General features: G+C 35.7%; 1 protein-coding gene and 1 long non-coding RNA gene across 2 annotated transcripts in view; one reads left to right on the forward strand and one right to left on the reverse strand.

The window, feature by feature from the left end:
- The window catches only part of COL11A1 (collagen type XI alpha 1 chain), a 134925-nt gene extending 115718 nt beyond the window's left edge, over nt 1-19207 (forward strand). The window contains exons 55-67 of the mRNA XM_085231338.1: nt 2862-2915; nt 3322-3429; nt 3512-3565; nt 7192-7245; nt 8141-8248; nt 8800-8853; nt 8943-8978; nt 9086-9139; nt 9911-10160; nt 13861-13973; nt 14751-14819; nt 15477-15710; nt 17420-19207. Of these exons, the coding sequence (XP_085087464.1) occupies nt 2862-2915; nt 3322-3429; nt 3512-3565; nt 7192-7245; nt 8141-8248; nt 8800-8853; nt 8943-8978; nt 9086-9139; nt 9911-10160; nt 13861-13973; nt 14751-14819; nt 15477-15710; nt 17420-17566 (1335 nt within the window). The 3' untranslated portion in view covers nt 17567-19207. The remainder of the gene's footprint in view (nt 1-2861; nt 2916-3321; nt 3430-3511; nt 3566-7191; nt 7246-8140; nt 8249-8799; nt 8854-8942; nt 8979-9085; nt 9140-9910; nt 10161-13860; nt 13974-14750; nt 14820-15476; nt 15711-17419) is intronic.
- LOC146543704 (uncharacterized) overlaps nt 5527-25270 on the reverse strand; it is a 113442-nt gene continuing 93698 nt past the window's right edge. The window contains exons 9-13 of the long non-coding RNA XR_014885147.1: nt 24217-24371; nt 16620-16822; nt 15952-16011; nt 7163-7306; nt 5527-6720 (exon numbers count right to left, since the gene is read on the reverse strand). This is a non-coding gene — a long non-coding RNA (uncharacterized LOC146543704). The remainder of the gene's footprint in view (nt 6721-7162; nt 7307-15951; nt 16012-16619; nt 16823-24216; nt 24372-25270) is intronic.

Below are 25270 nucleotides of genomic sequence, written 5' to 3' on the forward strand. Positions count from 1 at the left end.
TTACTGAATTTTAACTAACTCATAATATTTTAAAGTTTATGACTTCTGAAATGATCACTGCATATACCAAATAAAATATAAAAAAAAACTTACTGAGAAGGCTGTATACATCGAAATAGCTATGGTGCAAATAAACATAGCCCTTCAGTGTGTTAGGCCATTCAGCTGTGTTTTCTGTTGCTTGCATTAGAGTCAATTAGATGTCTAGATCACATACATCTAAGGGTCTAGATATTATGCTAAAAATGTTAGAACTTAAACAGATCTCAGATACATTTTTGTTCTAAACTGGAGCATATAGTGCCTGCTTTCAATATGAGAACAGGTTTCAATTCTCCACAGCATAGCCAACTTCTAGAATTTGAAAAGCAGCGTTTTATTTGGTTAATGCCTTTTGTATACAATGTTGAATGATTTGGGGAAAAAAAAAAAAAAAATATTACTATGAAGATTTTTTTCCATTTTGGTTATAATATTCCATGGTTTACTGTATTGGAAATCATGGTTTTAGTCAGATGGCCAGTAGCTATAAGAACAGATTAAAGTATTTTAATGAAAATCTTAACTATGGAAGAACAAACAAAATTTCCAACAGGTTCATGTAAGAAAAATTGAGGACGTATTTCTTTCTGCATGAGTTCTTTCGTCTTTTCTACATCCAAATTGTAGTGTAACAATCTTAACAGTCACCATGGCAGCTAGGATGGTGAGCCATGCATTATTGTAAATTATTGATATTGAGATCTTTTGTCAGTTAAAATTTATTAGACACTCCAAAAGTTCAAGTGGAGGAAGGCAAGTTAAATAGCAATTAGCAGTCTTTCAGTGTAGAAGCAACATCTGTGCCATGCCAGCCATTACACCCTGTTAGAAGGCACAGTTCATTGGGCTGCTTTACTCATAGTGCAGCACTGGCACTGTTTGATAATGAATGTACTCTCTTTGTTTTAGCAATCTTGATTCACTGTATTTTTAATTTAGTGATCACAGTGTTTTTAGACCTGCTACTTCAAATGCAGCTGCATTTGTGGATTATTAAGAGATCATATTTCTCAAATACAAACTACTACACAAACATATTTAGTTTCTTAACTAAGGTAGATTGTAACTGACACACCAAATTGAATGAAAGGAGAGCAGTAAAGAGCATGAGCACATAAATTAATCCGTATAAAAAACAACATCCTGTTTCTAAAACATTCCTGAGTGTATTTACGTAGCTGCTAATAATTTTTCTTCGTATCTGCAAATTGTGATCCACTCAAACAGTTACAAGCTATGCAAAGAAGTATATGCATCAGAGATCATTATTGGTACAGTATTCATGCAAATTGTTCTTCCTGTCAAAAAGAATCAGCAAGTGGTTCACAGTGTTCAGGTCTTTTTAACTTCTCTGTATTCCAAAGAGGTAAAACTAAGTCTCCTTTAATACTTGCAGTTTTTATAAGTACCAAGGAGAACAATCTGTTGAGAACCACATCAAATGACCAGGGTCCACTGTGGGTAATTCGGTTCATTTTGCATTACCTTTGATGGAAAACCTGAACTACCTCTGTTGGCCAAAAGGTTAATACAATACTTCAGATGTTCAATTCCACCACAGAAAAAGCTTAGTGTTAGAATCAAATGAATTATTTTAAAGTACTTTTATGTAAATACTTACAAAATGAATGTAAATTTTCCAGAATTAAATTAAATCTGGTGGAATTGTGTTCAAGGTATGTGTTCAGTAACAGTGGACTATTAAATATATCAGGCTGTAAAAAGTATGGACTAAATTCAGCTGTCATATAAAAAAATTGCTGTAAAATCAAACTGAGATTTTAGTTTACAAAAGATACCTGTAAAATTAAGAATGTCTTAGTGATTTATTCTAGTGTATTTTTTTCACCTATTGTTATAAAGTAAAAAGAAGTCAATGACAATTACTGGCTTTTTTTTAATTGATATTCCTTAGGACATTTTTTTCTGTATTACAAACTGTTGAATTACTGAATAGATGACTTTTAGGTTGTTAGTTTATAGATTCAGAAAATCACCTCATATTTGATAACTTTCCTTTTGCTTTAAGCTGCTCATTAGTTGGCAAGAAGTAGCTTTCCCAGTATACTGAAACCATAAGAAATGAAAGATGGGTGATGTCAGCAACAGGTAGCCAGAGTGATGCTGGACTATTGCAACTCCTGTCTTATGGCCTTCATCTGAACCTTATTCCATTTCTATATCATCCTTCAGTACCATGTTCTCCCTTCTTAGTTAAACAGAGCTTTTGTAGAGCAATAGCAGGAAACCTACTACCGAGAGTTCTTTGTAGTTAGCATCTTTATTTCATCCTAATGGCCATTAGTCACCTGATTATTTTTTTTCTCTTTCATATTTATTGGATAATATTGAGGCATATACCTATTTTTAATTAAAAGGCCAATCTCTCACTTAGAGAATAAAGTATGTGCCATTCTTGGCATTATGAAATGACAGATCTTTGGAATCAGTGAATAGAAATACTGCAATAAAAAGGGAGTCTAAAACTCTTACTGTAAATGTAAATAAGTATTTTACTTTTATATTGTTTTGATTTTTTCCAAAAGATATCTTTGTTTTTAACTTTATCCTGTCAGAGGTGTTAAGTAATGCATGTTCTTTTAGATGCTATAAGATCCCCAAAAATTTTATGAAGGAAAAAAGAGCTGATATGACAGAAGAGAATTTTCATTCTATGAATAAAATGTAAAGAAATAAATGTAATTTTTTAAAGTAGTTATTACTTATTAATGCTTATAATGACAATTTCAGATTTTTTTTTTCACTATGGAAATATTTTAGAGAACTGAGATTATGAGCTTGGTGTTCCTCTTTCACAGGGACCTCCTGGAGCAACTGGAGCTGAAGGCAGACAAGGTGAAAAAGGTGCAAAGGTAATATATGCAATTATATTTTAAGAGACATGAAAAAATAAACTATTTGTAAATTAAAAGTGAGTTGCTTATTAGTCACAGAGTGTGTGAAACTTATCAAAACAGGTAAGGCAACAAGTAAATGGTAAAATCCAAATTAAGACCCAAAATTAATAGCAGTACATAACAGAGTACATAGTGGACTGTCACTAGTGCAGGCCCAATTTAACTCACCCCTGTGAAAAATGAGGATAAGCATGCTTTGCTGGCACCCCATGGCTTGTATGAAGCTGTCATTGTTTCATTCAGTAAAATATTCTGGAACACTGTTTTGAAATAACTTTTGAAAAACAAAGAAACTTTCACTTTGCAGCTACCATGCCAGGTTTAGCCAACTATTCTTTTTTGACCTCTTATTTCTTTCTAGGGTGAACCTGGTGCAGAAGGAGCTCCTGGAAAGACAGGTCCAGTTGGTCCTCAGGGACCAGCAGGAAAACCTGGCCCTGAGGGTCTCCGGGGCATTCCTGGCCCTGTGGTGAGTAAACTGAGCATAAAATATTTTAAATGTTGCATTTGTTGTATATTCTCCAGTAAAGCTAATTTTATATTTTCTCTAGGGAGAACAAGGTCTACCTGGAGCACCAGGTCAGGATGGCCCTCCTGGGCCTCTGGTGAGTACGCTTCTCTTCAGTGCCAAAACAGAAAAAACACCCTTTAAAACACACCATTAACATGTCTGTGCATATTATAGAAAAACGAATGTTCAGTTCCTAGCACAAACTTGCTATTTTTCTACCCTGTCGGAAATTGATACCTATGACTTGCTTCATTCTACTGCGTTACTTTAGTAGGCAACTGTGTTGAATGCAGCTGATTTATACCAGCTGAAAAGAATAAGGTAGTGTAAAACTTCTGTCCCCACATCAGCAAATCTTAACACATTAAATCCTTTTGTTTCCTTTCCAGTGGTAATTTTTTTGCATGCACTGATTTTAGTGACTGCCTGGGGTAAAATGTTAGATCATACCTATACTTTAGAGAAAAAATAAATAAGTTAGAAGTAAACCCAAAAAGATACTTCTACATTACTAAAAAACATGTTCGTTTTGTAAAAATGAACAACGGTGACCTGTCCATTGTTCACTGTGGCAGACCCAGGAAATATAATACATGAGTGAAGTGTTTAAAAGGATCTGAGTGAAACAAGCTCCCAGTTTCTAGGGCATCGGATAGAGCTGGATATCATGTTTCTGTGGAGCACAAAATAGCAGTGTCACAATATCAACTTTGGTTGCCAACAATGCAAGCTGAATGGCATTATATAATTCATTGGCCATTCTCCTTTTCTTCATGCTTTCAAGTTATATTAATGCTCTTTACATTAACATTATTTTATAATATTGCAGTAGGCATTGAGTGGTGCAACCATGAAACTGATAAAATATTTATCCTTGCTAATACATAAGCAAATAGGAATACAAATTAAACAGGAAGACATCAGATAAAATAGATACCAGAGCAACATTGGTTGCTCCTAGGAGTATAATAATGAAACTGTAATTTTAGCCATACTGTTGGATAAAACCAAATTCACCTTCCATAAGGATGTTTTTTATCATTTCAGCTAGAATTGAGTCTATATCATTTCTGATTGATAAATTTGACAGCAACCTGTTAGTACTAAAGCATGTATTGAGGTACTCTTAGTGCTCTGGTAGTACTGTAAGGCAAGTTACAGTAAATACACAGCTTTGTAAATTAGCTTTACCCTTACCCTAATTGCTGTAGAACTGGGACAAAATACATTCCTGTTAGCTTGATGCAAAGCAGTCAAATTTTGCTACGTGTTTCTAATGCGATTAGAGCAAATAAATTTTCTTAGGTAACATAACATACTACCAAATTATATCATTATTTCTATCTACACTTGCTATGTTAGTAAACTTTTCTATAAAGCTAAAAAAATCAACATTGTGGGCACAAAATGTTGATGTTCATATTCAATATGTTGTGCAGAAATTAATATCCAAACTATATGGCCAGCATGTTAATTAAAGAGTGAAAAACTGAAAAGACTGCCCTGTGCTAAATCCATAATAAATACTCTCTCTAAAGAGTTTATGCTTTCAATAAAGGAATAGCTTAAGTAATTCGCCTGACTTACAAATGAATGGCATGAAGCACATAAATAATGGGACTGAAATCTCCTTGGTTACAATTCTTCGCTGAAATAAAATAATAATAATAATGATAATAATAATAATTATAATGTACTGAATTCTTCAGTAATAAACATCCATTTCTCATATATCAGTCACCAGAAGCTCCAAATGCATCAAGATTTCTCTTCTAACATTTGAGAGCTTAGCTATTCAATTCAAATCTGAAGCTGAGTGTATGAATGATTAAAATACTCCCAAATGCCCAGGCTTTCTTTCAGCTCAACAAGAATTTCTTTAGATGCATTACTGTAACTTAGAATTCATCTTGGATTTTAAAAAAGTACAATTTCTATCTATATGTTGTTGAGGTTAGGTCTCCATCTTTCCCTTCCCTCCCTCCCACTAATTTTACTAACAGGAGAACAGTATGAGAGCAGATTTGAAGTAGAACGTAACACACTGCAGGTGAGAATGTCTGATTCTGTATTCCAGAAGCTTTAAAATTTCAACTTTTATTCATGAATTATGTATTTGCTTAGGCTTTTGCATCTAATGATATTCTCAAGTAGAGATGCAAAGAATACACACTGAATAATATTTTGTACATTGAGTGTTATGGCACTTCTTGAAACTGTGCCAGGTTGAAAAGGTCACTTATTACTGCTGTTTGTATCATAACTACTGCAAGCAAGAGACTAATACCAATGAGTTACCAACTTACTTCAGCAGCTCTGCTCCTAATGCATCTACATGTTAGTGTGAGATTAATAGCCTTTGAGAAATGAATGCCTTTTTTGTGCTTGCATATACAAAGCCTGAATTTTTCACTTCATTTTGTACAAATTATAGAAAACTAGCAATGCTATTCATACAAACCTCAGAAGATTCCTCAAATCCCCCAAAATTTCTCTAAAATTTTAAATCAGGATTGAAATAAAATTAAAACTAACTTGGAGAAGAAAAAATAAACACAAGGAGATTTTATCAAGCTTCATATATACTATTTATGAAAAGTTCGTATAAATATACTTATAAAAAGTATAAGAAGATATCACTTTGAAATATCTGTAAGGTAGTAGTATTTTCCTAATACAACAGATGAGGAACAGAGGCCCAGAGAGAGTACAGTAGATTCTAAAGGAGTTCAGAATAGCCCACACAAATACTGCAAAACCTGAGTATATAGGCCACTCTAAAAGTAATGCCATATATTTATTTCCAAGAATACTACAACAGATACAAAGAGAGTAAGAACACTATGGATAAATTCTCAGCTACAAAACACTGTTTTTTTCATTTTATCTCTGATATTGTAGGCCACTGTAATAAAATGGGAGGCATTACTTTTGGAGCTGCCTTTTTTTTTTTTCTTTGTGAATGTTACCACATTTACCAAAGATTGGTGAACCGTAGGTTTTACATACCATTGGAGCTATCATACCTTGATGATGTTAAGCTTGCAATGTCGAGTAGAAAGAACTTGAATATTCAGAAAATTTAACTGCACAGTTCAGTGTTGCAGAAATTTCAGGTTGTAAATCAAAGAAATTGTAATCCCAAGACAACATCTTGAAGTACAGAACCAAAGCATGAGGTAGTTCTTCAACAAAGCAATATTGAGGAGCTGTTACTATCGGCAATCTCATTTACTGAGGTGTAGTAACCTGGAAGAAAAAAATTAAGGGATTGTTTCCATTCTCTTATGAAATAAAGGGCTGCAGAAGTACATACTACTGTTTTACAACTGGATAGGTACAGAAATTATGGTGGAAATACTAATAAAGCATATAATGTAACCACAATCAAAATTAATGAACAAAAAATCAATTGAAAATTTCTTTGACATAATTTCCTGGATGCTTGCAGTACTTTTTATGAATTTAGTAGATCTTTTCCTTCTTCATAAATTTCTAATAATTACAGCCTTTATAGATTTCTAAAGTAATTTAAATACTACAATAACATCATTACAGCATTCTAAAGATGTGTACCAATGTTATCTTGGGTTCTGAATCACAACCATCATCCACTGAATGACCCTGTATACTTATACTACCTTTAAAATATTTCAGGAAAACTTGATTTGTATAGTATGTTAAAACTTACTTTTACATTACTTCTTTTGATTTATTTAGGGTCCACCTGGCTTGCCTGGTCTGAAAGGAGATCCAGGTTCCAAAGGAGAGAAGGTATATGAGAACGTCTTTATACCTTTTTTGTGCCTTTGTAATTTTGGCCTGGTACATAAGTCTGTATGAAAACAGAGAAATACACACTTTTTTTTTTTTTTTTTTTTTTTAAAATCAGAAAGCAAGACACCCTAAATAATCCATCAGTCAGCTTTCCATAGCCTTAATGATAATGATGAAGCTTTAAGTAACATCTGATACCCCCGAGATAAGTAGAAAGAAAAGGATTACTCTTTGCAGTAATTTATTGATCTTATGACTCTTTCCTGCAATGAAAGCCCCAAGGACACTGATGTAAAGAGAACCTTTGCTTTTACAATAAGCAGGAATAAAAAGTATTGGTTTCATTATATAACAACAAGGTATAAATATTTAACAGTTATAATACCTTCTTCTGAAATAATGGATTGAGAGATTGGGAATACCATTTTCTAATACAGTCCCAACCCTGTACTGATTGCTTGGATATCAGGGAAGAAATGTATAGAGAGAAATATGAACGTATCTTGTGAATTACAATTTTTGCTTATATATGTGGATCAGCTGTTTATATAGCTGTAATAAGAATAGCACATCTGTTTCCACAAGTAATATTCTTATTAGCATATAAGTGTGGAAGTTAGTATGAAATCTGTACCCACTTTTATTGTTATTTTTGCATTTATTTCAGAAAGGACTGTGTTGCATTTAAATCTTTCACTGAATTATACACAGCTTGATAGTAATCTCCAAATCCAAAGGCCAACTATTGAAAGTGAATATACCTACAAAATAGTATTTCAAATGAATTGATGATAAACAACTGATGACATTTGAAAGCTCTAATTTGCATTTACAAAGCACATCAGCTTTATAAATATCAAGTTTTTACTCTACTTTCTTCTATCTTGTTTAGGGACATCCTGGTTTGATTGGCTTGATTGGACCTCCAGGAGAACAAGGTGAAAAGGGTGATAGGGGTCTTCCTGGCCCACAGGGGTCTCCTGGAGCCAAAGGTGATGCAGTAAGTAAAACATTCTTTTGCTTCGATTCAAGTTTCATGTATGTCTTCCTTGCAGGAGACACATGAAGTTACTATAAACATTTATACCCAGCTAGAATCTCCAGCTAGAGTTTAAAGCTTTCATAGGCATTGTATAAACACAAGGTAAAACCAGGACACAGGCTGTTGATGACAGACAGACACATATGAAGGAAACAGTAGACCTGTTAGGTATCAGATAACTAACAGAACCAGTCTTGTTATGTACTACCCAAAGCAGATTCTCTTTTCCTGGTTATTAAGCTATGTTTTAAAGCTCTCTGTAAAATATGAAGCTTTAACATTTATCTAAAGGAGAACAGTGTCGTAACTATACATGCTGAAGCATGAGAGACAGTAAAACTGTCAGATTGTAGTTTAAATTGAAAAACTGTTTTGGACCCCAGCAAATGACCTAAAGGGAAACTAATTAGAGCTGGACACTTAGTAGGACTACCTTTCTCAATAGATCTACATTTCTTAACTCAGACCAATACAAAAAATACTTTAATTCTGTCCTTATTCTTTCTTAGGGAATTTCTGGTCCTGCTGGTCCACTCGGACCCCCTGGTCCTCCTGGTTTACCTGTAAGTAATTTCATCCAGTTCTCCTGTTCAAAACACTCCTGTGTTTTGTGGATTATATTCCAACTATATGCTTATATTCTTGTCCATAGGGTCCCCAAGGTCCAAAAGGTTCCAAAGGATCCAGTGTGAGTAATTCTCCATATTTTCTGGTTTTGTGCTTCATTTCTGTGTGTCCATTATTTTTTAATATTAAGTAGTATGGTCAACAACACATTACTTCATTGCTTTACAGGGTCCTGCTGGTCAAAAGGGTGACAGTGGTTTACCTGGCCCACCTGGTCCTCCAGTAAGTAGGAATTCTTTTTTGATATGCAAGCATATTCTGCTGTTATAATGACCTTGTTTTGGTGCAAATAGAAAATGGCACTTGTGAACTTACACAGAAGGAAAATAGTAATGATTATTTGAAAACTAATTTGTCAGGAAACACCAATCTACCAGGGGAAGAAATACATTGTTTGCTCTGAAAAAATCCGTTAGATATTTTAAAAAAGAACAAATTTCCAATGATTATTTACACAGATTGTAAATCTTTGCACAGAAAATGCAATGACTTTCGTTTCCCAATGTTAATTCTTTTCTGTTTCTACTATTTCTTTCTCATAGCATTATAATCTAAAGTGAAAACAGTGAAAATCTGAATATGTCAAATTTTGAAATAAAATACTGGTTTATAAACCCTAAGTGTAATTTTAAAGTTATATCATTGGAAACACCCACAGAGGCTATGCCTCTGCTTCAGGAAATTGCAGGAGATATAAAGGGACTCAGAAATAAGTTCTACACACTTATGTGAGGGTAACATACTTTTCCCCAGACAGCAATGTTTAGGGAAGAATTTAGAGCAAAACAATGTTTAACCTTCTAGAATCCGTTTTTTTTTGTTTGTTTGTTTGTTTGTTTGTGTGTGTGCCCAAGGAAATCAGAAGGAAATAAGTTAAATTGATAGATTGAAAAAAGCCTATCCAAAGCATCTCCAAGCAATGTTTTGTTGTCTTCCTCTCCATATTTATGCAGCTGGATAATCAACAGAAAAGATAATATTTTTTCCATTCAGGGTCCTCCAGGTGAAGTAATTCAGCCACTGCCAATCCAGTCACCCAAAAAGACTAGAAGATCTCCAGATTACATGGTATCTGATGCTGGCGATAATATTCTGGATTATTCTGATGGCATGGAGGAGATCTTTGGTTCACTGAATTCACTGAAGCAAGACATTGAGCATATGAAATATCCAATGGGCACTCAGAACAACCCAGCCCGAACTTGCAAAGACTTGCAGCTCTGCCACCCAGACTTCCCAGATGGTATGTTAATACTGCATGACAAAGGCAGACAAGGCTGAAGTGATGATCTGATAAGAAACTTGGGTAGTATCATTTATTATTGGTAGATAGTTAACCTAGTGGCTAAATAAAAAATGTCCTTAAATCAATTTTTGCAGGTATAAAAGTGTTCTGTTTATAAAGCCTGAGTGTAGAGATAGTCTGTTGGTAAAAGCCATAGTTTTTTAAATAAGATCTAGTTTTAGAAATAAAACTTTCAAGTTGCTAAAAACAGTGCTTCTTTAGTAATGTGGGCTTAGTGTTTCCAGAACTATCCAAACAGGAAAGAGATGAAAGATTGAAGCTATTTAGAACAATGGAAGTAAAATCACAAACGTCAGCGTGCTGGGATAGTTTAGAGCTTTTAAATGAAATGAAAATTATTTAGTAACCATATACTTCAGCTTAGTATAATACAAGAAGTAGCACTGGTATTATATGCAATTTATTAATGAATAAGTCTCTCAAAAATTTCTTTTCTTTTATCCTTAGAAACAGTAATTTGGCCTACTGAATGACCACTGTTTGTTCTGTATCATTCAGCAAATAGATATGCAAGTTTCTCTGATACCATTTAATGCTACTAAGCACTAGCTTCGTAAAGTGCAGAGTAGCATGAATTAGTTGCCGTACTCTGAATGACTATTTTAATCATTTAATTATTTAATTATTCCATTGCTTTCTTTCTTTCAAACTGATTTTAATCCTGTGGGAAAGTTTAAGTGAAAGCCAACCTTTGCACAGTTTTTAGGTTTCGTACTTCTTTTCTATTGCAATAGGTACTTTTTTTCCCAGTTCAAAGCAATATTTTTCTTATTTAAGTGGAAGAAAAAATAGATTTTGACAGTTTAATAATACTCTATTGCTATCAGTCTAGATAGATAAAAGCAGATGGTTGCCATAAGGAATAGTTTAGCTGAGTATGTGCTATATGAAAAGTACATATTTTACAATTCAGTACCTCCATAATAATGAATGTTTTTTATAGACCACATTTGTCTTCTTCATTTAGTAGTATTTGCTTATTGTTTGGAGCTTTTTTCATATCAAAGTAACTTTATTCCAGTAAAAATAAAAGTAAACAGATTCATTAAAATGCAAAATTCTGCAGAGGCAAGACTTTCAGTTAGGAAAGACTGTTTTCAGTAAACACAGCCCAAATCAACAGAATGTTAAAATATCATAAATGCTTTGAACTTGCAAAGTGTGCCCTATATTAAAATACAGAATCAGTGAAAGGATTTGCTGTGCTTCATCTAAACCTCCACTTTTTGCCTGAAACTGGATTAGAACACTAGTGTAAGAAAGTAATTTGCTGTCCTGCTGTGAAATTTGCGAGAGATAAGTACTCTTATCACAGAAATCATCATTATAATTACAACAGCAGATTGTTAAAAGATCTGATTTTTGGTGGACCCTGGATAGACTGCAGCTCTCTTTCATCCCCAGTTTTCATTCACTCCAGCATTGTAGGGTCTGAATTCTCAGCCCTGCCAATCAGTTGTGGTATAATGTTATTAAGCAGCCAAGCACTATACAGCCACTTGCTCACTCTCCAGCTTCAATATGACTAGTTTGAAGAGAATCAGAAGGGCAAAAGTTAGAAAACTTGCAGCTTGAAATGAATATGTTTAATGTGAGAAAGGAAACCAAAGGATAAAAAACAACAAGCAGTGCATAAAGAAATTGTTCACTAACAGTCAACCAACGTCCAACCAGTAGCAGCAGATCTCCTGCCATTCCTCCCAGTTTCATGAGTGTGACAACATAGGGTATGGAATACCCCTTTGGTTTGCTTAGGTCAGCTGTGCACTCCCAGCCTCCTCACTGGCAGGCTGCTTGAGAAACAGAAAATGACTCTCTGTAAACAGTGCTCATTAACAACTAAAATACCGGTGTGTTACAGCACTATCTTCATTGTTAATCCAAAACATAGCACTATATGAGCTGCCAAGAAGAAAATTACCTCAATCTCAGTCAAAGCAAAACACAACCTGGTAGGACTGCTGAAACTATGGGAAGCCTTGTGCAAGTTTTCAGCTCTTTTTCCTGCTATTTGACTTCAATATGCATTATTTAATGTGTTTTCATCACCTGTAACAGTCCAAAGTTTCATTTGTGTTCACCCTTACAACCCAGTAGTAAAAAACAGTTTTGCCTGAGAACTCCATTTCTCTGACTGGAAGCTTTAGGTACTTGACAGCTACAGTCAGGCCTTTTCTACACAGATATGCAAATCACTCCAAATATCTATCTATGCCCTAGGCCACAGTTCATTTCTGCCTAAAGCTGCCTCTGCACTGAGAGTTCTATTACCACAAGTATAAATTATCCTTCAGATGAAATAGTGGAATAGCTAAATTGTTGAGACCTGTAATGTATGTTTCATACATTATGACCGTCCTCCTCCGTTCTGAAGTCACTGCAGTTCCTCCTAGCCCTTAGCAGTATTCTACAATAGTCATTGTTTTAAATCAAATTAAATGAAAACAAAAGGATTTACATAAAAATAGACTTTGATCTCAGTGTTATTTTTTATAAACAACAAAAGCAACAAGGCAATGTACATATATATAAATGTATGTATGTATGTAAATACATATAAAGTTTCTCTTTAGTGGTGCTCAATGACAAGACAAGAGGCAATGGGCACAAACCAAAAAGCAAGAGGTTCATAGAATCATAAAGGTTGGAAAAGACTTCTAAGATGATCTAGTCCAACCATTCACCTACCACCATTATTGCCCACAAAACCATGTCCCTAACTACTACATGTACCCTTTCCTTAAAAACCTCCAGAGACAGTGACTAACTCCACCACTTCCCTGGACAGCTTGTTCCAATACTTCACCACTCCCTCTGTGAATAAATTCTTTCTAATATCCAACCTGAACCTCACCTGGTGCAACTTCAGGCATTCCCTATTGTCCTGTCACTAGTTAGCTGGGAGAAGAGGCCAGCCATCGCCTCAATACAGCCTCCTCTCAGGTGGTTATAGAGAAAAATAAAGTCTCCCCTGAGCCGCCTCTTCTTCAGACTAAACAATCTTGGTTCCCTCAGCTGCTCCTCATAAGACTGTGCTCCAGACCCCTCACCAGCTTCACTGCCCTTCTCTGGATACCTTCCAGGGCATCAGTGTCTTTGTTGTAATGAGGGGCCCAATACTGAATACAGTCTCAAAGGTGCAACTTCACCAGTGCCAAATGCAGGGGAACAATCAATCACCTTCCTGGTCCTGCTGGCAACACTATTTTGATAGAAGCCAGGATGTTATTGGCCTTCTTAGCCAGCTGGGCACACTGCTGGCTTATGTTCAGCCGAGAAGCTGAGGTTCCATCAGAGCATCAGGAAGCATTTCTTTACTGTGAGATTGACTGGGCAACAGAGTAAGTTGCTCAGTGAGATTGCAAAGCATCCCTACTTAGAGATATTCAAAAGCTTTCTGTGGATGGACCTAGACAATGTGCTTTATGTGTCTCTTAGCAGTGGTGTTGGATCAGATAATCCCAGAAGTCCCTTCCAATTTCAACTATTCTGTGATGTTTTTGAAAAGAAAGGGCTGTTTTCTCATTATGAAGATAAAATGACTTCACTACAAATTCTGGAGCACTATTAGGTAGTAAAAAATCTGGGTCTTCCAAATACCATTTACATTTTCAAAGGCTTTTCTCATTTGTTTTAGGGGAATATTGGATTGATCCTAACCAGGGTTGTTCTGGAGACTCCTTCAAAGTGTACTGCAATTTCACAGCAGGTGGGGAAACTTGCATCTACCCAGATAAGAAATCTGAAGGAGTAAGTACCAATCTGTGTTTTCACTTGGCTGTTGACAGATAACACTATACTACTGCAATGTTGAAATAAACAGGATAATTACACTGTCACATTTTTCATATATGTATCTTTCTGATTAAATTTACATAATCTGAATAAAGCAGTAAAACGATGCACAGAATTAACACACAGCATTTTTACTTTTGCTTAGATAGTGCTTTTATGCACATCCTTGTAAAACTTTCACTGCATTCTGGAATGCAACATAGCTATGCAGCAGGTTTAAATGCATGATCTAGAGTTTGACATCTAAAGTTATACTCTTATTAAGTTTCTCATGTGGGTTCATTTGGATCTAGGCAAAGTAGATATAAAACAAAGTATTAATTGGTATAAACAGCCTCTAAGGGGCATGTAGTGTAGAGGATGGCTTTCAAAAGTTTTTCTAAAAGAAGTAGACATATCAACATCAAAACCAATGAAAACTCTTAATTTAGATACTCCTCACAGTAGCAATTTATACCAGTGATTTACACTGGCCATCTGATAAGAATCATGTATGCATTAAACAGAATTATCTCTCTTTATAAGCTATCACCTTGGATTCCATTTAAAGTAATGAATCTGAAGGCAATCTATACAGAAAAACATTCTATTTTAGAGCTTTTAAAGATGCTGAAAACACAGAAAGAAGAGCCATTTTTTACTATGTTATGTGAAATTTGTTCCAGGCAATTTAAAACCTTATCTGTTAACCCATCTTCTAAATACTTATATCTCCACTGTTCTACCACACAGGTTAGAATTTCATCATGGCCAAAGGAGAATCCAGGATCTTGGTTTAGTGAATTTAAGCGTGGCAAACTTGTAAGTGGTTATTGCAACACAGAATTATTCACAAATGAAGTACATGTTATGAGCGATCGACAGATTCCAAGGAGTCTTAAAATATAGAGATAATAACAAACTTAAAACTTTTCATACGTGGTCCTTTTGTCCTAAATATAAGAGCAGCTCCTCTCAAGTCTTAACAACAGCCTGCTCTGTACTGTACTGTAAATGCACAACAATCCCAACAAAAAGCCGCAAAACTGATGGTGAGCATCTGGCTTCTGGCAGACCACAAGTCAGCACTTAACTGTAGTAAAGCAGCTGAAGTACAGATTTCCTCCTCCAGTCTAGATAACTGTAAACCTACTAAGTATGGAAAAATGAGGGTGCAAGCTGATATAACTTTTTAATTAACTACAAACAGATTCCCAAAGAGATTCTGCTGTTTTACTTGATATGGTAAGGGTAAATCCCTGTCCTTCCCATTAGAAAAAAAAAGTATACTTCCTAAATATATTGTTACAATGTGAAAAACTACTTACAGAGTTATAGCTTTATTGAACTTTAAAATCTCTTAAAAAGGGATGTGATGGCTTATTTTTTTATTAAGGACAGTTATGTGGTTCTTCTATCAACAGTAATTTTGTTCTGCATTTTAACATAAATGTTCATGTGGCTTCTTATGTTTTTTAGCTTTCATATTTGGATGTTGAAGGCAATTCCATTAATATGGTTCAAATGACATTCCTTAAACTACTGAGTGCCTCTGCCAGACAAAATTTCACATACAACTGCCATCAGTCTGTAGCTTGGCACGATTCCTCATCTGACAGCTATGACAAAGCACTAAGGTTCTTAGGATCAAATGATGAAGAGATGTCTTATGACAACAATCCTTACATCAAAGCCCTTCACGATGGCTGTGCGGTAAGTAGAGATTCAGAACTTTCTTTACAAAACCTACCTGTCAATTAAAGTAGAAATCAAACAATTATTTTTTTTTTTTTTGCACAGATTTCTCCTGAGAAAAGCTTTCTAAAGACTTAACTTTTAATAGACTGCCCTTTAGTAGTTTTTAACTAGAATACACCAGCCCTTTATTCATTTTTTTATATGTACAAAAAATAATAAATATTACCACAAGCCAAGCAACAGAAATAGAACAAACCTAGTATGGATATGGGCTGTCAGCAGCAATGTGCATCTAGGCTGTTTTCTTGTAGGAGCACTGTGTAAAAGAACAGAAGCAAACAAGCATAATTAGAGGAAGCAGCCCAGGAACAGAATATATTTATAGTCATAATATATCAGAAATATAGTAAAAACATGTATGAACTAAGTCAGAACCAACACATAGTGAATTAATTGCATAGTTAGGTAACATTTTATGTCCTTTTCTCTTATATATATATATATATATTTCTTTATCAAAGCCAGATGAAATTCAGGGATTGCACCTTTTACCTTCTGCTCTTAGTTCAACTAAAATCCCAAGAGCTGTCCAAACATTCATCAGCTCTCTGACCACCTCTCCAATGCAGTCTGCTCTCTTCAGAAGCAGAATAGTTTGAAAACAAGAACGTTACAGGAGAACGTGACAGTTAAAGCTTCATTAATTATTTTGTAGTTTGATATGAAAGCATTCTGAAGTGAGTTTCTTAGAAATCAGTCATAGAAAATGAGACCTGGAAGTGGTAGGATACATCTTTGTCTCTGAGATAAAGAAACAACTTAGATAAAGGCAGAGTCTCCTCCTCTCAGTAACAAAATTCTAATATACAACTGTTCCATGTCAGTCTTTTTCTATGTCCTGTATCTTTATTTTGCTGTCATTACCTGCAGTGAAAGAGAGTAAGGCTCCAGAGACAACATAAGCAGTTTAGGGCGTAACTTCCACCACTAAGCTGAGAATATTCAGATCTTCTAGCTTGGATGTGCTCATCTGGGCATAGTTGAAAGTGGAATGATAGACCATCTGAATGAAGTACAATTTTTGTAGTTTAACCCAGCAAGCAGCTAAACAGCCTTTTGCCTTTATCCTAAAACCAAAACACAGCACGATATTAGAAACTATGAGGAAAAACCATTGCAGCTGAAATTGAGACAACAATCCTGGTAACTTAAAATAATGAGACGGCAGAAAGCCTTTGTTAGGAATTAAGAGTGTGCTTTTGAACATCTCTAATGCATCAGTCCTGACAGACTGCTATTTCCTTCCATGTCCAAAAAGCTTATGTAATGTCTTGTAAGACAGTTAGAGTCTTTCTTCTTAGAAGCAGGTGTTTCTTCTGTCTCTCAGAACTAATTAGCGATTTCTTCACAAGGAAAACTTCCTAACTACTACAAGAATGTCATCATAAATTACTATAGGTGTGAATTCTTTAAGGAACGTTAAATGTCTTACATATTGTTTTTTCATTTCTAGGCTTATTTTAGTAAGTCAAAAAGCCATGGGCAGATCTCTTTCTAAAATTGGAAATGTTCCATATCACATTTTTAAAATAAATTTAGAATTTGTAGCATCAGATGCATGAAAGGCAATCAATTATAAATTCCAAACCAGAGGTAGCCTATGAAGATCTACAGTATATTACTTACTCGTTTGATATGTTTGTTTTTGCTTCTTTTTTTAACAGTCAAGAAAGGGCTACGCAAAGACAGTGATTGAAATCAACACACCTAAAATAGACCAAGTGCCTATAGTCGATGTGATGATCAATGACTTTGGCGATCAGAACCAAAAGTTTGGATTTGAGGTTGGTCCTGTCTGCTTCCTTGGTTAAACTTAAGAAAAAGATCAGATCAACAAAAACGTGGCACTTTGGTGCTACCAGCCCACTTCATGCCACATGCAAGTTTTGAATAAGAATGGCATAGAAAATATGTCTTGCTGTGTACCTATGTCTCATCTAGAAAGTAACTGTTGCCCTTGTAGGGCCAGAATCACATGACTTAAACTAATTTTGCAAGGATGCTGTGGCACAGACAGACAACATAGGGCTCACTTTGTCAACGCCCCACCTTACCTTTGGATACCTTTGGTGCTGTTTAAAAAAAGAGAAAAAAAGAACAAATGACATGGTGCTCCTTTGATTACAAAGAGGTGTTTTGAAAGTGTTTAATAAATTGTAATTATTCTATGTACAGTACTATACTGTTATTTCTCTGTCCATTTGCAAAACTTGCATGTGCCTCTAAATTGTATCTGGCTCTTATTTTATAATTACAAAACTACATTGTCAATACTGTTTATGTATTCTGAAAAAATAAAGCTGTAATTGCCAGTGAAGCCATTTCAATTTCTAATTAATAATAAAATCCCTTTGTATATATTGTTGTTGAAGAGCTTTGTTATTTGAAGTCGCCAAAAAACCTTAAGGTGGCAAAACTGGAAGATCTCGAGCAGCACACTCAAATACCCTTTTCTGCTGATATTATTATGTGATGATGAATTTCAATACTGAAAGCACCTTCAAAGGTGTTGTGTTCCATGGTGCTATACCTCAGACTTTTTATTTTCTTTTCTAATTTCAGAATTTCATACGAAATCTGTATATACCTAAAATAAATAAATTTATATTTTTGGGCAGGGAGAATATGTAAAAAAAAAAAAACCAAAAACAAAAAACAAAAAAACCCAAACTTCTGTTAAAATCTGTGTGAATTAAATTAGTAAATCAGTCATATAGCTTTCCTTTTCCCCCCCCCCCAAATGTATCTCATGTGAATTTGTTTCTGTTGTGCTTACCTGGTATGCATAAATATTAAAACTGGATTACTGGATTCTAAACATTTATTTATGGATTTTTGCAATGTTTATTTAGAATTTTAGTAAGCAGTAATGGATGTTTCCTTCCCAAAATGGATATTAGAAGTTCCACAGAATGGTCCTATAAAATATTTGCCCATCCCACTAATATAAATTATTTTTCCTGTTATTTCAACTGAAGGCCAGGAATGCAATATGTCTAGGTCATGTGATTCTACATAGTTGCTAAGCAACATGAGGGGACTGCTTTCTACAGAGCTGTCTTTGACCCAAATTGTTAAAATTTGCTATTCAAATCTCACCAAAAAAGTTGGTTTGGCCTTCCCTTTGAACACTTCATTCAGGTAGTTGTAAGTAGAAATTGCATTTTAATTTTGCAGCAGAAATCCTTTTGTAATTATTTTTCATAATATATGTAAGACTTGAAAATAAATGTTTGTTTCTGTTTCTTATAAGTTGTTAAATTAAATAGTACTAGCTTTTGCTGGCTCATTTCCAACTGGTACTTTCTCATGCACGTTTATACATGTAAAGATAAGATTTCAAAAGTCAACTTCTTGCTGTTCGTATTTTCTTCTATTTTTGAACCAAAGTTTGTAACTGTCACCTCAAAGAGGAAAATACAAATTTTATTAATAAAATCAAGTCTTGTCTACCTGGATTGGTCATTTTGTTTTTTAATGTCCAGAATTCACCTACTGTCATTACGATAACTTCACTCTGCTTTCAGACCATCCAGTCTCCAAATAACAATAATAATAATAATAATAATAATAATAATAATGATAATAAATAATTTTACCACATGAGCTGGAAGGCGCTGAGCAATACTGCTGGAACAAGGAGTGTTAATAGAGATGCTGATACTGCTACTGGCAGTATGCAGCAGATGTTATTTGTATAATTTTGCATTTACTTTGCATGAATTTTTAGTCACAACAATCCACATAATACTGAACTTCTTTACTCATTCAGTGTCTTATATGCTACAGTGTTTGAGTACTTCCAATGAAGAAGGCTTCCATAATAAAAGCAGGCAAACGATCCTACTAATTGATGGAAAACCGAAGACAAAACCTAGAGCAGGACCTAGAAACTACAGAACACAGAATTTCCTGTACTTTGTTTTAGATATTTGAAGTATAACTGATGAAGAGTTTAAGCTAGAAATATGATGTATGTCACCTGGGACTATGCAAGCTAAATTCCTTACTAAAACAAGGCTATAAGCGAACAAGACCCAGTATTTTTCACATCTCAAGCAAAAAAACTGTTTAATTACAAAAACGTTGGACAGTTGGACTTTGCCTCTAAAAACTGACAAAACAGAACTAGGACATCATGGGATCTTGAAGTTTCACATTATCTCAGATCAGACTAGCTTGTTTTTCTTTAAGGTTTGCTACAATCCTCCCTCTAAATAGAGAAAAGCCATAAAGGAGATGTTAGACATTTTCCTCACTGCAAATTAATATGTTATTGTAACATGAAAATGTACCAAAGTAGCTGGACAGCAATCTCAAGCCAATGAACAATATTACACATTGCTGCAATACACTGTCCAGGATAACATGGACATGGGATGGAGATGTAAAAGACAAGCTACAGCTGGAGGAGTATAAATTGTCCTGTGTATATGTGTAGAGCTTCTACTTCTTCTTCTCTCTCCTTTCCTCTTTCTATCTCAGGACAAGAATATATCAACTCATCACAATCAGCCCATCTCTTGGAACACTCATAAAATGTATTGAAGATATCCTTTCTATCTTAGTGGGCAATCATTATTGCTGATGCCAGTTATCACCTTGTGAAATAAGAAGTTATAAGCTGTTTTTAAAAAAGTGAGCACATTTATATTGTTCCTCCTTTGGATCAGCTTTGTTAATTAATAAATAGGGCTTCGTGTGCTGATGACTAGCGGGAGATGCTATGATGGCCATCGATTTCTATTACATGCAGACTTATTTTTCAGTGAATGAACATCCTCTTTTGTACGTAAGATACCAAAAATAACCTGACAGTGACAAAGACAAGATATTCAATGCCATATCTATTATATTTACCTGGAGCATAGTCTTGTGTCCCTTTTCTAGGTGTACAAATTATCAAAAAGGCTCATTGTTGATTTGGTAAAAAGCAACACCAAGATTACTGTAAAGGAGTAGACTGTTCTAAAGTTATATATTCTTTTCTTTCCTTTTCAGTAAGGACATCAAAGATTATTACAGTGAAAGAGGCTATGAACATCCAGACAAGTAGACAAGTAGATGTACTGCTTTAGCCAAAATAGGGCTTTTTTTTTTTTTCCACTCAGCTGTATGAATGAAGGCTCTGTTCTAATGACAGAGGATGGAGCCAAAGCCCACAATACTCCCTTGGACATGTTTTACCTAGGTTCTCTCAAGACCTTTGCCAGACCTTGACTTTGCTTCCAGTTTCTCAAGGGTGGAGTTACGACTGACATCAAAACACAGCTAACTTCAGTAAGGCAGACAGGAGTTCTTAAGAATTCAGCTGCAGGACTGGGACCTAGCTGTCTTCATTGCTACTTGGTATGGTCTAATATTTATTTATCTATTTACTTACATAAAAATGAAATTGTAGCAAAATCTTGATGAAGCATAACAAAACCTAGCCAGCAGTGATTAAATACAGGTGAAAATTAAAATTCAGCTCATCCAATTTGCTGCCATTATATTTTGCACTACTAAAACATAATATATATAAGGAGCAGATGACCAAGAAATCAACTGCCAATCAATAGGATATGATAAAATCTACAAATAAGCAGTCAGTGCTTATGTCAGTGCTGACCATGCATGACCATGCTTTGCCTTTCCATGTCTTATATGCACTAAATGAGATATTACAGTCTAGTAGTAGTACTTTTCAATTGTCTGATTATTGGCCATTACACACCCAAGTGACTAACGGTATTGCTTTTTCTCATGCTCAGCCTTTATGTTCAAAGCAACATAAGACTCATCAAGGATAGTCACTCAACCTTCTTTGTGATTCTAGTATAAAGAACACCTGCCATAAACAGCACCAATAAGCCCTGAACAGATAACAAGAAAAAGAAAAATTAATCATTCTTTGGATGGTATGGTAAAAAGAAGAGTTTATGCAATATTTATCATTTCTCCTGTACACATCAAAGAAGACTGAATGTAAGTATTGGAACTATTTAACAGCTTGCAAAGCTATCTATTTTTCTTGTTTCTTTTCATTATATGCCTTGAACAATGGCCAGTAAAATTCTTTATAAGAACTTTGTTTTTCTCTAACCCTAGTTCTCTAAGCTGGATCTTTTGTTGTTTTCACTGTAGCAAGGAAGTAATGGGTAAATAAAAGAATTTTCCTGAGTCCACAGGGCTGCAACAACAGAGCTGTCCAGAGTCCCAGGATCATCCAAATGAGCAGGTATGAATACAGAAGCCTCCTGTTCTGTTCTCATCTCACCCTGAAATACTTTGTACACAGAAATATTGAAAACAGCCATGGCCGTGCAGCGACAGCATTAGACCATGATGTTGTGCCTGGGAGGCCAGCCACGAAAATCTGTAGCTCCCTGGCATACGAGCAAAGTAAACATAGCTAGAGTAGAAAATCTGAGTTTTTAAATGGAAGAGCACATGACAGCTAAAAACAATGATGAGAGGCTTAACTTTTAAGGCCAGGTACACGAAAGAGGAAGAGAGGTCTACGGGAGAGGGTGAAGAGGCTGGGGAATATATACAGAGCCACACTAACATGCTGTCAGACTCACCAGATGTGATCCACACATGCACATTAGGCTTAGAAATGAAGCAGCCTCTGACATTGCTTGTGTCTTACCTAACACAGAGAGACAGACGAGTTGGGCAGTGATATAGTTTGTCTGAGAACTGTCTCTACAACAAAGTCACATGAAAACTACGGAAGATCAGTTCACACCGAGTCTGTGAAACATCAAAAGTGGTCCATTTAATCTTATAAACACATCAACCTCAAAACTAGCCACAGAGTCTTGAGGATATCACCATATTTGATCTTGACTGATGTTGTGTCTTTCCAGGAACATTTCTCTGAAGAAAGCAATAAATAATAATAATGGTAAGAATAGTACAGATTAACCGATAACTGAAAAATATTCCAGCTAAATGATTCTTGACTATTCCAAGGCATTATGAGTTCTGCATGCTCGCATTTTTTCTCATGTTTTACATAATTTCTGATGACTATATACACAAGTGTGCAATGCAGAAACAGCAGCTAGCTAGCATGATTGCTCATTGAATTTAATAAGTAGGTTAGAATCACCTACTATAAAAGTAAAATAGAGGCAAAATTAGAATTTTGGAAGCCAAGCTAAGGGTTGAAACATATGTATGCACAGTTAGTTAACACCTTTTAATATACACAACAATACATCTTTTACACAAATATACAGCAAATTTAGATGCATATTACCTGAGTGGAACTCAACTGTGGCAATGTGTGAAATAATATCTTTAACTGTAATGAGACATAACCCCAAGTAAGCAAACCCACCAAAGTAGTTTAGGGCTCTCCTGCCCTCGGAACACTGCAATATTTACATTATGTATGGAGTGGTGGGAAAGGGCTGCATGCTCTCTAGCTATTTTAATGCAGAGAAGGAATGCTGCACTTGATGCATGTTTTCAAACCCCTGTGCACAGACGTGAGCTGACTCCCACCCCCAAGAACAGTACTGTTACAAGGAAAAAAGCACAGAAGGGTAAATCTCGGGATCTGCATGCAATGAGAAGATTAAAAAGCAAGACGAAAATAACTAAGAACAGATAACTGAGAAAATATTTACACTAAAGACGTCTGAGCGAGCAGCAAGTAGTTTTGTTTTGTCTTTTTCTTAGCAAAACAGAAACCGAGCAAAACGCCTCTGCAAAGGTAGGTGTTTGATTTGAAGCTGGTAGCAAGGGCTAGCAGTCAGACAATCATCCGCCTTAGCAGGATGGGAGAGATGGCGCCGACGCGGTGCCGTTAGCTGCCGTCTGCTCGCCGCCTCCCGAGGGGCGGCTGCTTTGCAGCTCCTGAGGTAACTGCCGGCTGTCTGTGTGAAAGCGATGTACCCCGTTTCTCCTGCCTACCGACAGCTAGCGCGTACCTGTGAGCTGATCTCCAAAGAGCTGGGGGTCTGAGGCTGAGAAACTTTATCGACAGGAGGGAAAATATGGCCCTTTGTTGTCTTTGCCTAGGTTCTTTGGTAGAAAAGGTTGCGCGGTTCTGCATAGCTGTTGGACTTCTGACAGCAGGTATGCAAATAATAATATTTAAACTTGCTACTTGTTTTGAAACAGAATAAAGGCTTTAACACTGACAAGCGTTCCCTTGAGACAGGAGTCAGATGAAGCAGCTCTTGGTGGATGCGGCAGTGTTTCTTTCACGTAATCTCTTCCTCTGAAAGCTTTGATTGAAAACTAAGCCTCTCTCAGGGTCCTGGAGCACAGCCTGGAAGCTTTTTTCAGTTAATTAACTCTCAGATTAACTGCGTCTGGATCTCATAACCTCCGACAATGCTTCCAGAATCCTTCTCCTATTATCTTGATTTATCAGGTTAAATTCACCTTTTTTGACGTGACACCCATTAAACAGTGTAAAAGAGAAGCAGATTTATTACCCAGAAGTGAAAAAAAAGCATACCGTCCAGGTACTGTTCACAGGTCTGCTGTTGCACTTGCTGAACTCAAGCGATGTTTCACTGCAGCTTTTAAGAAAAAATGTTAGAGAATTCTCTCTCCACTGTCCATTTCCTTTAAGGAACAATTCCTCTCAATTCACCGCACTTTTGGGCATTTCTATGTAACACATAGAAAAACGTATGAGACCTATACAAGTTCTACCTCCAGACAAGCAACACATTGATGATCATTGCCTGGCCTTGACTCCTTTCCCTTATTTCCCCTACCTATGAATTGTCTTGGGTTAAAGCATGGGTGTCCAGCCTTTTGGCTTCCTGGGCTGGACTGAATGAATAGGAATTGTCTTAGGCCACATATGCAGAGGTTGCACCAAAAGTAACGTCTCCTATTTATTTCTGTGGAAACTGCAACTAATAGAAAGAGCACAATAGCACTGTTTGACAGAGCAAATTCTCAGCTATAAAACACTATTTTTCACCATAGTCATCACCATTAGCTATGTGTTTTCACCAGCAATGAACAAGAGCCTGCATGCCATGCTCATAACAATCTTCACCAGTAGAGGTAATCCAGTCACTGTCAGCACTGCTGAAACACCCCACCCACCACCTCACTGTACTCACATCCACTGTATGATCTCTATCAACATTCAGCTAGCGTCAGTGAATGTCAGTGAGTGCCATTTTTTCTACATGGAGGAATTCAGTGATGCACCTCTGCTTCATATGCACTTCCATGGCAGATGCCATTTCTGTCAGACTGCCCCTCTGCTGCCACCTGTCACATGGCAACAAAATGGAATGGAAGCAGAAAGGTTCAACCACTACTGCCATACCAGCAACATCTGCCTCTGATGTTGTGGGCAAAATAATAAAACAGCAGACGTTACTTTTGAAGCAGTCCTCATACAAATCTTGATGTATCTTATAGGCATTCTCAAGATTTCAAGAAAATGCAAAGAAACTATTTCAGCAAGTTTAGGTTTCCTTCAAGATGATGTAATATTTTTTTTTTTCCAGCTTATTAGAAGCTTTGATTTGATTTGATTTTGATGC

This window comes from Meleagris gallopavo, chromosome 10, assembly GCF_905368555.1.
Source record: "Meleagris gallopavo chromosome 10, MGAL_WU_HG_1.1, whole genome shotgun sequence".
NCBI lineage: Eukaryota > Metazoa > Chordata > Aves > Galliformes > Phasianidae > Meleagris > Meleagris gallopavo.